The following is a 13,717-nucleotide window of genomic DNA, read 5'->3' as shown; positions in this document are numbered from 1 at the left end:
ATTACTGAAATATTTCTTTATGCTTATAAACAATAAAACATTTAAAAAATAAGCCTATTACAAAATAGACTTTTCTTAAAATAAATTCCTAGTGTTTAATGGAGATTAGGGACAGCAACCCTTCCAGCTCTTCTAACAATACCTGCTAAAGCAGATTTTTACAAAATATTTTATGAGGGTATAAATATTAATAAATTCCAACCACATCAAGCTGACATTTTTAGTTTTGCTATACTTCACTGAAATGTATGAATGCAGAGAATATACACAATATAAAACTAAAGGGGCAAACAGAATGCTTACTTTCTCTAAATGCTTTACAGTAGCCAAGGAATGACAACAAAAAGAACAGGGCACACAGTAGGTCTGCTCTGCCAACAATCCCAGCAACCTTAAAAAAGAAAAGAAAAAAAAAGTTTCAGATTACCAGATTTTATTCTTAAAAAAACTGAGATGAAGGTACACACATATATACAAAGTGAAATGTATAAAAGAATATCACTGTATCACTTTTGTTTTTTTCTTTTAACCTGGTTTACTGGATTAGTGATACCCAGTTTTCTAAGCCACAGCCTACTTTTGATTGGGTTCTGCTTAGTAACAACTAGGTAAATGATATGGCTTTAATTAATGAAAAACTGCTGTTTTAAGAAACAAAGAAGGACCTTGCTGAAGAAAATGTTGGCTCTGCCCCATTCCATCTGTTTTTTGGATCAGGTTGCCTTTCAGTAGAACTCTCAGCAAACATCCTGAACCCCAGCGAAATTGGCAGCTCTGCTGAAATACAAATCAGGACTGTCTACTTTCAGAAGACAAGCCAGCCTTCAAATTGCAGTCTGAACATTCAGAATGGACAAATAGCTTCCAGCCTGCAGAATCGGAAAATAAATCCCCCCTATGGCAGTTCTTTGTGTTATATTAATTGATTGCATTAGAGCTACCTCCAACTGTATCTTGTAACAGAAGCTGTTCTAACGCAAAAGAAAATGAGACTCGCATTCTGGGACCTCTGTACTCTGGATCTGTGCCAACCTATTTAAATCAAGAGCATTCTCAGGGCCATCAACAAGCCCTTAAACTGTATTTACAATAACTTGCTGAGACATGGTATGACATATTCTTGGATCTTCATTCCTCAATTACACAAGTGTCAGGATACACCATGAATTTTTTGTGGAAATCATGACACAGGGGAGTGGCAGGGGACTGTATAGGCCCTGATGCTGGGACCTCGCTAGAACATATACCCAGAGCAACGGTCATGGAAACACCCCTTTGCTTTCAGTCTAGCTCTGCTTCCTGGAGTGCTGGGTTCCATGTTTCCAGGAGAAGATGTACATAGAGGCCTTTCTGAAGCAGGGCAGAACAGCTACAGTTTTATTTTTAATCCACTTTTTGAGGTGATGGTTCGGGGACTAAAGCAGAAATTTTGGTTCTTGTGTAGTACACTACTTGTAAAACGATGAATTGTATCTTCATTCTGTTTAAAGACACCTGCTAACCCTCTCTTAGGAAAAGGGCATTTTTTTTTGTGTCAGTCTGACATGATGGAACAACTATTTCTAAATAACATCAGAGAGAGAAAGACAAGTGTAGAGGCATGAGAGTAGGACTGAATCCACTGAAGAGACTCTTTCCAACTTTACTCTCAGCTTCACTTGAGCACCACAAAAGGAGAAACTGCTGGACTTCTAAATTCAGTTCAGAAAAACTTCTTGATTTATCCAAAGCCATGCACCTAACTTCCCTGCTTCTTTTTCTATCTTATAGAGGAATTACAAGAATTAACTCAATAGCTGTGGAGTGCTTTGAAAGGTGAAAATAATGAAGTGTCATTCTGTTTCAGGAGCTGCTGTCAGCTAATGAGATAAAAGTAAAGGTGAACTGAGACAATTTTGAAAATAAATGCCAACTTGTTAGAAAGAGATTAAGGGGTTAGTAACACATATATGGCCTCAGATGACTCCAACAGTACAATGTCATCTCAAATGCAGGATCAGGCCCATAGTCTCTGGTAACAAGGTAAACAAAAAACCACAGCTTTAAATTAGTATTAGTTATATTCTTATGTCAGGGTTTCATGTAGTATTTCATATCACTCAAGTGTTACAAAGAATACGCATTTTTTTAGAAGACAGAACTACACCACAAGAGTGTTTACTTGTAGGTAGAAAAATGATAATGACAGATGTTTTTCTTACATAGGTACTGAAAGCATTAAACTTTTCAAGATCTGTTTTACATGACAGTTTGTTTTGTGCTGTATATACCAAAATCCAAAGCAGCAAACAGACAGATTCTTCACAATTTTATGTCAAAATATGTCATCTCATTTCAAAACCAGGATGTCATGATGCTTAAAACTCACAGCTTTAAAATCATGAGGAATGCTTTTTGAGGAGATGTTGCCTGACACACACTCACGCTAGAACCATAGCAGTATCACGACTGCTTCTGTGTAGCAAGATTTATTATTCAGTGTGTAAATGATTAGAGGACTTTTTTCACTCCTGGATCTTAGAAGAGACACGGTATGTAGCATGTTACTTTTTTGCTCTTCCTCCAGTGTTTGCCCAAAGCATACGCAAGTCTTTAAACCTTGAGTATGCAAGCAGACCGCATCATTTGTAATTTAATCGACATGACCAAGGTCTTATTAACATTTGCCTGCTGATTTAAATATATTTTTAGAGTGAAATAGAATGAAGAATAAAATTACAGATATTGATAAAGGAGTCAACAGTAAGCCTACTACAAAGTTAAGACTCAAGTGAGATTTCTCTTTACATGTCAGAACATCAAAAGCACTGAAGACTTGTTTTACTTCACTTTGACATCTAGAACTGAGTTTGGAGAACAAATACTAGGGGCCCTTCTGACACTAGCATAATGTGCTGTCACTAAGAAGCTATTCTGCAGGCAAGCAAACACCAGAGAATGATTGGCAGGATGTTTTAGCCACACTGCCAAATAAGGTGCCAAATTGCTAATACAGAACTTTGCACCATCTCTAGGTTTCCAATACATGCAGGGTCTCCAGTCAGCTGAGAGGCACAGCTTTCGGTAACATCTTCCCCATCAATCATGTGCAAAGCAAATGAAAAAAAGCCAAACCAATGGCATATTGTGAATAAATGAAAAATCAGTGCCACATATATAGATTAAGGTGGACTAAGGATTCAGCGTTCATTACTAGCACAAAGATCAAAGTTAAAGTTAGTACTTTTTCAGTAGCTCAGTCCTTCCAAGCTCTAAAAAAAATGATTCCTGCATTGTGATTATTTTATATTTCATTTATTCATTATTATAAGATCAAGCAATCAGGGACCGCATCCAGCAAGCCCACTGGCATAAGGCCATAAGATTTTCTTAGCTAGGAGTGCAAAAGAGCTTTTTAAGAAGGAAAACCATCTCATCTTCACTAGAATTTCCACACAAGGACCTTGATCTTTGGTCAGGTATTTTAACTGGTTGCTACACATGTGCCATGTTTCTATCCTGAAACTTTACAGCTTCAACTTCCAGCCACTGTTAAGCTTTTGTCTGCACTATTAAAGGGCCCACTACTATAAAATTTGTGTTCCTCATGTACATAATTACAGACTGTGATTAAAAAAAAAATCCTTTAATCTTCTCCTTCATATTAAAAACATAAACCCATGGAGTTCGATCTGTCATGACATGGGATGATTTTCAGTCCTTTAATCATTTTCATGGCTATTCTGAGCCTTCTCCATTTTTCCCAGTGTCCTCCTTGCAGCATGGATTCAAAACCAGAATGCAGTGTTCTAATACAGTCACATATACAGTTCATATAATGCCCCCACTCCAATTTTCTGTCTCCTTGTTTTTTTTAATCAAAGCAAATGGAAATGAAAAGTGGTTATGCGTTTGCATTCATTTTATCTTCCATTCTCCTTGGTTGCTCATGAGCTAATATTTCTAGTAATGAATTCTTAATCCAGTAATTAGGGAAACTCTGTAGTTTAGGGCTATCCTTCTTTAGTTATTGTACTTAAGTTATTTAATTTATCTTCCTTAATAAGGTCCAGCCCTGTGGAATTACAAGCTTTTGGACATACTAACTGTAATATTTGATTGTCCTCATAAGACATGTGCCAAGAGAAGCGTTAAGAATATATAAAAGCAATGTGTAGACTATAAGGCTATGTCAGAACTAATTAGTCAAGATGGTCAAGAACTTCTAAGATATAAATTGTTGGAGTTAATTATACAGTACTTACACATTCGGTATGCACTGGATGTACGGCAAACAGCAAAGCAGCTAGAAGAGATGTCTTTGGAGCCAGGTTTAGTCTTCTTCCTTTATTACTGAATTGCAGTCCACCCAATAAAATCGAGAACACATCAACCATCAACACTGAGATAGTACAATGCAGTATTATATTGATGACATGGAAACCAACTGGGTAGAAGCCTCCAGCAAAAAGGTAATTAATTCTATATGGAAACAAAAACATTAAGGCTAGGAATTACATCAATAGTTTGAGATGTGCAAACAGAAAACCTAAACAACCCCATAGCAAGATCATATTAGACACACACTCACACACACAAAAAAAAAAAAGGCTGAAATACACCAGCAAACCCCAGTATGTGTGGTATTACCACTTAGCCACCACAGTAGGTTAGAAACAACATCCTGCTCTTCAGTCAAAGGTATTCATCTGGGATACCATATTCAGCATATCTACCCTCTCCAAAGACATATGTTCATGCTATTATGTTGATCATACCTATCACTACTTAGAACTGGCTTTTGGTCAGCAATGTAACTTCAGTGTTGCAATGCAGGAGTGTCCTACAGATCCAGCCTACTGGGGGGATACCCTTGGGCTTAAGGAAACTATGTCCCAAAACAACCTGATGAAATAATTTTAATTAAATCCACACAGTGAGGAAACTAATATGTACCGAGACTATGATTCCCACTGACATTCTAGCTGAAAAACATCCTTGCATTTGGACTGATGATGTGGAAACCATCTGGGTACAATCCAGTATCAATCCAGAAAGCAGTCAGTCAGCACATCGTAGTAACTAATTTGTGAGACTGGTCAGAGAGAGGTTTCATGCAAGCATTAGAACAAGAAGGAAGCGTAAGTGAAAATTCAATCTAAAGCCCTATTCAGGATAGGAACTCTGTGGTAAAGACAGGGAGAAACATCTTGCTATTATCTGTATACTTTTATCAGTAGGTGAGATATACAGAAACTTAGTTTGAATAAGGGATTTTGTATAGTTCATTTGGCATATGCATCTGGCATAAGTGAAATCTATTAAAAAAGCCTAACCTATTATAAATGTGATACACGTAAAAGTTGGAGCTTAGGGAAATTAAGAAAACCAATTTCTTACTCATGAAAATAGCATTTTATGGACCATCTCCACATGCTCATCTACATATTCAGATACAGCAATGACTGTATCCCAGTTTGCTCTTTAAACTAACCAGGATGTTACTAGAGATGGAATATACCACAGAGACCTTGAAAAGAAAGGAAAGCATGTGCTGTGTAATGCACTGAAAGCTTTAATAAGTTTAAGACTCTGACACATTCTATTCAGTTGCGTATTTTCCTTGACGAAAACGTGAAGAAACCCCAACAGTGAAACCCACAGCTCTAAGTACTTAAAACACTGACACTGCACTCAAGAATCAAAGTTTTTGCTTGAATATGAGGACTAAGAGTGGGAGTACTTCTTCTGCAATCACTTAGTCCCTGGCTTTGACTGGACACAACTGCACAACCGGTGCCAGGTCCCCATCCATAACACTTAGTTGCATACAACTATCTGAAAGGACGTTGTAGGGGGTTGGCATTGGTCTCTTCTCCCAAGTAGTTAGCGACAGGATGAGAGGAAATGGCCTCAAGTTGCATCAGGGGAGGTTTAGATTGGATATTAGGAAAAACTTCTTCACAGAAAGGGTGGTCAAGCATTGCAACAGGCTGCCCAAAGATGTGGTGGAGTCACCATCCCTGGAGGAGTTCAAAAAACAGGCAGACATGGCACTTTGGGACATGGTTTAGTAGGCACGGTGGTGTTGGGCTGATAGTTGGACTCATGGTCTTAGAGGTCCTTTCCAACCTTAATGATTCCTAGATTTTACTTTCATTAAAAAATAATCCAGCCACCAAGCCAGGAAACATGAAATTAATTATTACTCTCCCCTTAATTGGTTTAGTGGTGGACTTGGTAGTGTTAGGTTAATGGTTGGACTGGATGATCTTAAAGGTCTTTTCCAACCTAAACGATTCTATGGGGAAAATAAACAAGCTTAAGACCGAGTCCTCAAAGATTCTCTGCATTACGGTACCCTATTTCTACATGGTCAACTGCTTGCTCAAATCTTTGTGCAAAAAACATGAGCTAAGCATTTACAGAAGTAATCCTCATAAACCTTTAGTTATTTGAGAAAACCAGCGAGTTATATATCAGGCAGACATCTCTCACTAGGATTCTCACACACACACACGCACTTAAAGTTAGAATATCAGGGGGGAAGAGGTGGGAAGACTATTCAGTGACCCAGTGGCAAAAGGCCACAGTAGATTGGTGCTATCTATTAAAAAACAAAACAAAACAAAACAAAGAAAGTCATTTGACAGGCCACCAGGAAAGCAGAGAACTGAAACTACAATAGCAGTATAAGCAGCAGCATGGCTAAGTGAAGGGAACATACAACCTCCTAGTTCTTTGATGATGTGACCTGTATACTGAACCATACTGCCCCCAGTACCAAGGTATATAAGAGCATAAGATACAATCTCTGAAAGGTACACTGAAATACAGAATGTCAAAATAATGTATACTGTGGGAAAGAAACAATTTGAAAATTAGAACTCAGTTTGAGGTTAGGGTAGTGAACAGGAAAATCATATTCAGGGAAGGTACCCAACTACCCTCCAGATACTTTGTCTGTCTCCTTTTCTGTTGCCTTCTCCCTATAATCAATTGAGCCAATATAAGTTAAAACCAACCAAACAAACAAAAAAAATCAGACCTCGAGCAAAAAGACAAGTCTCACCTGAAAGTTAGGACAGTTAGTGGTCGATATGACTTATGACTGGTATTGCTGCTGAGTTTGCTACCCCAAAAGTCATGATGCCACAGGTCACCAAGTGGGGTTTCTGCCCTGAGGTCCTGAAAGTAAACATCATAAATTACCAGATTCTTAACATCCTGTTTTGTTCAAAGCAGCTAAAACACAAACAAGTTCTAACTAATATGAGCTCATGCTAACACGGACATAGCAGGCGCTTTGTTGGCTCACTACTGACATTTGACAAGGTACCCAAGTTTGCAATGAAGATCGCATCTTGGATGCCTGTCATCATAAAGACCAAGATGCTTGGATTTTGTAAGTAGGCATAACCACATGAAATTTAGTAGAGCTATGAGTATTCATATCAGTTGATAATCTGGTCAATAGGCTGAGATATCAAACATAAAAAACCCCTTTACCTTACAGTTTTGTAAAAAGCCTTTGATTTTAGGTCTAGGTTATCTTGTGAAGGAGGCCAACTACAAACTGCTGCACACAGTTATTTTTCTACCAGTGTCAGTAGCCCACCTACTAATGAAAGCATGAAAGCAAGAACACTAAAAATAAAAAACAACAACTAGCTCTTTTTGAAGCCTTACTTTGCACAGGACACTATTCAAATAGCCTTTTTTTTGTTTGTTTTTAATTCCTAATACATGAAACCAAGAATCAAAATCTCTGTATACTGCTCTAAAAGATTAATAGTGGAAAACAGAAAAGTAATTAATTATTTTAATTTGGGGTGGGGTAGGGGGCTATTAAAAAAAAAACCACTGCAAAGGAAAATTCTACTCTTTTGTTTTATCTTAAAAACACGCTGCTAATGAAAAAATCCAAATAACCTAGACTACTGAATGGAAAACATACACTTTAGAGAGTTAAAAATAAGGACCCTGGTAGCATCCACCAGAGTTTTCTGTGAGGACAAGCTGGGAAGCTGAAACTAACATGTTCATCTTATACTTGCCCCTCTTCTCCTACTTCCCTGAGGCAGTTAAATACTAATTTATGCTATAACAAATATGCAGGTTAAATACACTTAAGACAGAACCTAAGAACAAAATTATACTAGCAAATTAATAGCGTCTGTGCGAGTGCTGGCATTACACCTGCAATCCACCACAAGTTACTCTACCTTCTCCCCTGAAATTGTTCAAGAGACCAACAAACCAAAGCAGATTAACAAGCCAATACAAACACAGTAAGCAGACCATGGGTTGCTAAACCCATGAAAGGCCTTACAAAGCCTGGTATCCTATGTCTTATTCCTCCTACATCTACATACAAGATTCCCACATTACAATACCTTTGGTTCACTAACTCCAGTTCCTCTCGAATGCTGCTACCATCTCACTGACTTCTGCAGTATCTTGAGCACCTCCTGTGGTCTCCAGTACCTCCTATCTCATCCTTAGCTAGCATTTGTGGCCTGCCAGCAAGGCAAGAGAGAACACATACCACTGCTAGTCCCAAGGTACAGCCAAACGTCTGGGCCATGCTGACCGGCTGCTGCTAAACTGAACTTAAAATACCTCAAATTTTCTTGCTCCTCTCTTAACATGTTCTGACTTTCATCCATCCAAAAATCCAGGAAGAGATTTATTTCTATCACTTGATCAAGTTTGGCCAGTATTAGACAACCAGTTCAAAAAAAAAAAAAAAAAAACAAACCAAACAAAACATTAGGAAGGGGAAGTAGGCTAAAAATCCTAGCACACTGTCAAATGATGTGAAGCATTCTCTGATAGGTTACTAACCAATATGCAGAAAAGAAAGCAGGGCTAACACTATAGTTTTTGAAAATTCCTATATTGCAGCTGTGAATTAAGGCATTCTCAGGGAAAATCTTAAGAAATCAAGACTCATGGGGGATCCTATTGGGCCTAAGAATTATCAAGGTGCAAAGTTTCTTCACTCTTTCACAGATGTTTCTACTGCCAAACAATAGCTACAAATTTCTTTCTTCTCCCAGGACTACAATTTTGGCCTTCAGCACCTAAATTCCCATTCCATTTCTCACTGGTACGCACAAACCCCAAAGGTCATAATTTGACTCTCAGAGCAGGAGTGCACTCAACCAGCAGCCCACTATATCAATCAATATGGCCTGCTTTTCCAGGGGCAAGCTGGGACTGGGCTGTACACCAACATCTATCGAAGTCTCCGTACTCTGCAGTGGACAGCTGTTAGTGGGCATTGCGGCCCTCAGACAGTTCTTCCAACCAACAGCGCTGCTCCTCATATACATTTGCCAAAGAAAGGGACTAATAAAGAGAGACTTTTTTTTTAGCATTAAAATTTTAAAAGTATGTTTTCTGTGTCACAGATGGTCTTCAATAGCTTGAGATGGGAAATATATTTGAGATGTGCAAGGCTAGATTTCCCTTTCCGCTAGAATCAGTCTTCTTTTGTCTTCCATAGAAAGAATGCAGGAAAAGCTGAATACATGGAATTACTTAGTGATTAGATTACACTTCCGTATGACCTAAAAATCTTTAGTTGTGTATCTTGCTCTTGTATGAGAAAAAGTTTCTTACATTAATTTTCCCACTCGGTGGACTTACCCTAAAATAGGAATGGTTTGCTCTAAGAGACACAGCTGTTTAAGAGTTCCATATGATTTTCTCTAAGAACTGAAAGCAGGTATCAAAGAATCTCTAAATATTTGATTAGCAGCAGCTTACAGACAGCAGAGTTCAATACTTGAAGAAAGGTCAGTTTTTCTATATAAAGACTTATGGAAATGACACATTGTGTCTGAAGCTCCTCTTAATCCAACTGTTTGTCTTGCCAAGCTAGTAAATAAATAAAGACAAAAGTCACTGTTGTGTACCAGTTAAAATGCTGCTTAAAATGGACAAGAAAGCATGTGGAAAACAGCCTTGAACCCCAGTAAAATCCGTTAACAGACTGTTCCATGATAGGGTAGGCATGGGTCAAATAACAGTATACCTTTGGCTAAAAAAAAAAAAAATTGAAAGATTGGGGTGGTGGTGGTAGCTAGTAAATTAACAAAAACGTCACTGTGGGGTACCCAAGAAAATACTGGTATAGTTAATGCTCAGTAAATCTACAAAATTACTTCACCTGCTGTCTCTCCTACTGAATAGGAATAAAATATGCTATACTTTGTTAAATAAACTGTGCCTTTGCTAGATGCTCTCCCTCCCCGTTAAACTGGTAAACTCATTGTCTCTGCATTTTTCTTGTGGATTTTGTATTTCCATATATTCATTCCCCATATTCATTCATGACCCCTGTGTTAAAATGATAGTCACAAAAATCTCATTTAACTTCTAGGGAATAATAGAGGATTTTGATGTGAAAAATAGAATAAGCCTCACAGTTTTTCAAACATACAGACTGGGTATGAATTAATCTATTTAAGCAGTTGGTTGAATTTCTCAGCATTGCCAACAGCTATAATCCTGGTGCAGGTTGTTGTGTTGCATAGATAAATTGAAACATTTTGAAAGTAAAGACTGAAAGAAATGGAGAAAGATTACAAGTGTGGAAATTGCACATGAACAAAACAACCTGCCTTGTTTCAACATCAGTCTTTTGTTCATTCTTTCAGGAAATTAAAATAGTATTATTGTGCCCCAAATAAAACTTTGCAGAATGAAACATTGCCAGGAGCTGTGTAATTTAAAATATAATGTTTATTTAAAAAAAAAAATTAAAAAAAAATCACTGTAGGTTCTTAATTTGTCTATAATATTCTCTTAGAAGCTTTGAGATTTATTTCCAATTTGGCAGATGTATCTTTTCCCCCATACATTTATAACTCAAGGTATGATGACTTACACAAGCATAATATAAATTTGTCTAAGGAAACAGTAATTCTGTGGGATTCTAAAAGGCACGTTGTGATAAGTCGCCTCTAAATCTTGTGCAAGGCAAAAAAAAATGTGAATTGTGTTCTTCTAGCAGTGTAAGACTCCAGATTACCTCCCTGTAACCCCATGGCTTCAGGAAAACAGAACCAACAGATGAGGGCGATACTTTTTACCCTGTGCTTCTCTTTCCAAACATTTAACAAGTACCTTCCAGAATAGCACAACAGCTGTAACACCAAGACGCACCCATAAGCACAGGCTCACTAACTGCTATATGGGATTCTATGAAGTGTCTCAGCAATTGAAGACATTCAACTCCTCAAAGTCAAAAGAATCCCAGCTAGATGTTTGTTCGAGTCACGTGTTAATTTCTAAGGATTTCAAGGATTGTTCATTGCAAGTATAATCAGTTTTAAAATAGAGCACAAGAATATTCTGCCTCTATTGCAAAAAAAATACAGTTATCACAGAAACTTTAAGTAGGGAAGGAGCATAAGAAAAGGAAGCTTTCCTTGCTCCTGTAACATTTTTATGGTGTAAACCACAGCTGGAGAACCCCTGCACCCTACAATTGCTTAGTGATGCGTCTTACAAACAGAGTTAAGTTTATTCATTGGGCTTATTCATCTGTCACCCTGAGAAGATAATGAAAAAGTCTCCTATTAACATCAACGGGTATTAGAAACGTCTACAGCATACTCTCACTGCCTTAGAAATGAGCATAAAATTAGATCTATAGGCAGCCTTGATGTGAATAAGTGTTACTAAACATCACATCCAAGTTTGCTGCAACCCTAGATAATGCCTTCTTAGATGACAAGCAGAAAAAGTCCATTTGGTATGGCAAAAAGATCCCTTCTTCTTGACTAGATATCAACACTTGTTAAGCAGAGCATCTCACTTGCAAAAGAATGAAAGGGGACACATTCTGAGGGGGAAAAAAAAAGCGCCGTTTAATTTGTTCACTCTTTTGTTTATGCATTAGAACCCAAGTCATATTATTCAAACAGGTTTAGGAGTAAGATTTTGATAAGCATACTTATGCTTCTTTTTGGAAGAGCACTGCTCCACAGCTTGTTTGTCAACCTTAAATAAGGCTTACTTTAAAAAAAAACAATAAAACAAAACAGAAAAATGAAGTTCATAAAAAGGAATATCACAAGGAAGCTCTTTACTAGGATGAATATTTTGGGCCTACTTAGATCAACTCTTGTCATTATTTCTTTTCCTATGACCATTCATGTCAAATGGGGCGGGGAGGGGAAGAAGAGAGACAAACCTTATTATTGATGATAGCTTCAGAATCATCAAAGACAAAATCTCCATCATAGCTGTTAGCAAAACAGAGGAAGGAAATTAATGCCACAACCATTTTAGCCCAGTATGACGGAAGGAGGAACCATGATACGTCATGGTCCAGATTAGGTTCTGTTTGTGCCATTCTGTGAAATGCTTGTTCCAAGTTGGGAGCTTCAGCATTATGTTGGTTGCAAATCTGAAACACATACAAATGCACAGTTATAGTTGCATTTCACTAAAAAATACTTTAAAAATGGAGAGTTGGGTTGGGAGAGGAGAATGAAGTTTCATACAATCTAACATTTTTTTCTCTTGGTGCATTTCATAATTACTGGAACATATCTAAACGTAATTTTGTACTTCAAATGTGGAAGAAAGGCACAGTTTCTCACAGTCGGAGCACAGAGATAAAGCCAAGAAATTCTTCAATTCTAAGTTAAAGCTTTGGCACAGGTAAATTCTAAAACCTTGAGCAAATGACTGTTTTTCTGTTTCTTACTATTCTTTTCAGTATAACAAACAGGGGCATCAGGGGAACTGTGGAGCATTTATAAAGTTCTTAAGAGAATGATAAGCACTATAATTTCCTTCTGAGTGTGAAAAACAAACATCATCAATTGCAAAAAGAGCTCAACTCTCTTCTGTTAATCGAACTCAAGGACCTAGTCTTACACATAGCCCATCCACAGAATTCATACAAACATCACAGGCAGACATATACAGACAGCAGTTAATGGACTAGGCCCTAAATCTCAACAATTCAAACAATGAGACAAGAAGATGCATACAATTAAGACCAAAGTAGTGTTCACTAGATCACTCTGCACATCACAAGTACAGTGTAGGCTAAATTCCACTGCTGTATTCATGGGCTTATGAGGTTGTTGAGGTAGATGAAAAAGACCATGCAACCCAACAGCACCGAGTGATACATCGGTGCAGAGGTACTGAGGCTGGAGGTTTACCCATGAGCCACCTTTACTTGGAAGGGTCCCTTCTGACACTCCAAAGCCAGCCCTCCGCCTGGACAGCTATTTCTGCCTCTGCTTCTCCGGTGCTCTGACAGTATTGTGAGTGGTCTTATTATCAAGTGCTGCTAGAAATGGCAGGGGGAGGAGGTTACAAATGGAAAACTACAGTAAAAGCAGGGCAGAATACAAAGTTTTTATTTGTAAGCCCCAAGAATGATAGGCACATACAGTAGCCCAGCTTCACACTTTCTTCTTATTTATTAGCTTGTTAAATTAACTGTTACACCCCTGAAAACGTTGCATTTAATGTCTTCATACAGTCTAGGAAAAAGCTTCAGTCATTTGGCTTCTTGAACAGACTTGACCATTAGAGCTGCTAAGGCAATTGCTTTGTAGCTTTCTGTCGGCAACGCTATATTCCAGTCTCCATATATTCCCAATCTCTGTACACACACATGCACAGGGACAGGTGGTAGTCCCTGTCACACCAGTGCCCCTTCTCCCTTTGGGGACTACACAGCAGTGCTCCCAAATTCAGA

General features: G+C 38.0%; 1 protein-coding gene across 1 annotated transcript in view; it reads right to left on the bottom strand.

Annotated features, from left to right (window-relative positions):
• The window catches only part of TMTC4 (transmembrane O-mannosyltransferase targeting cadherins 4), a 54,096-nt gene extending 41,732 nt beyond the window's left edge, over positions 1-12,364 (bottom strand). Inside the window, exons 1-4 of the mRNA XM_075717431.1 lie at positions 12,188-12,364; positions 7,052-7,167; positions 4,245-4,461; positions 304-391 (exon numbers count right to left, since the gene is read on the bottom strand). Of these exons, the coding sequence (XP_075573546.1) occupies positions 304-391; positions 4,245-4,461; positions 7,052-7,167; positions 12,188-12,349 (583 nt within the window). The 5' untranslated portion in view covers positions 12,350-12,364. The remainder of the gene's footprint in view (positions 1-303; positions 392-4,244; positions 4,462-7,051; positions 7,168-12,187) is intronic.
• Between the last annotated feature and the right edge of the window lie 1,353 nt (positions 12,365-13,717).

Source organism: Pelecanus crispus, chromosome 1 (assembly GCF_030463565.1).
Source record: "Pelecanus crispus isolate bPelCri1 chromosome 1, bPelCri1.pri, whole genome shotgun sequence".
NCBI lineage: Eukaryota > Metazoa > Chordata > Aves > Pelecaniformes > Pelecanidae > Pelecanus > Pelecanus crispus.
The sequence above is the reverse complement of the archived record's forward strand: the minus strand, read 5'-3'. Positions and strand labels throughout refer to the sequence as shown.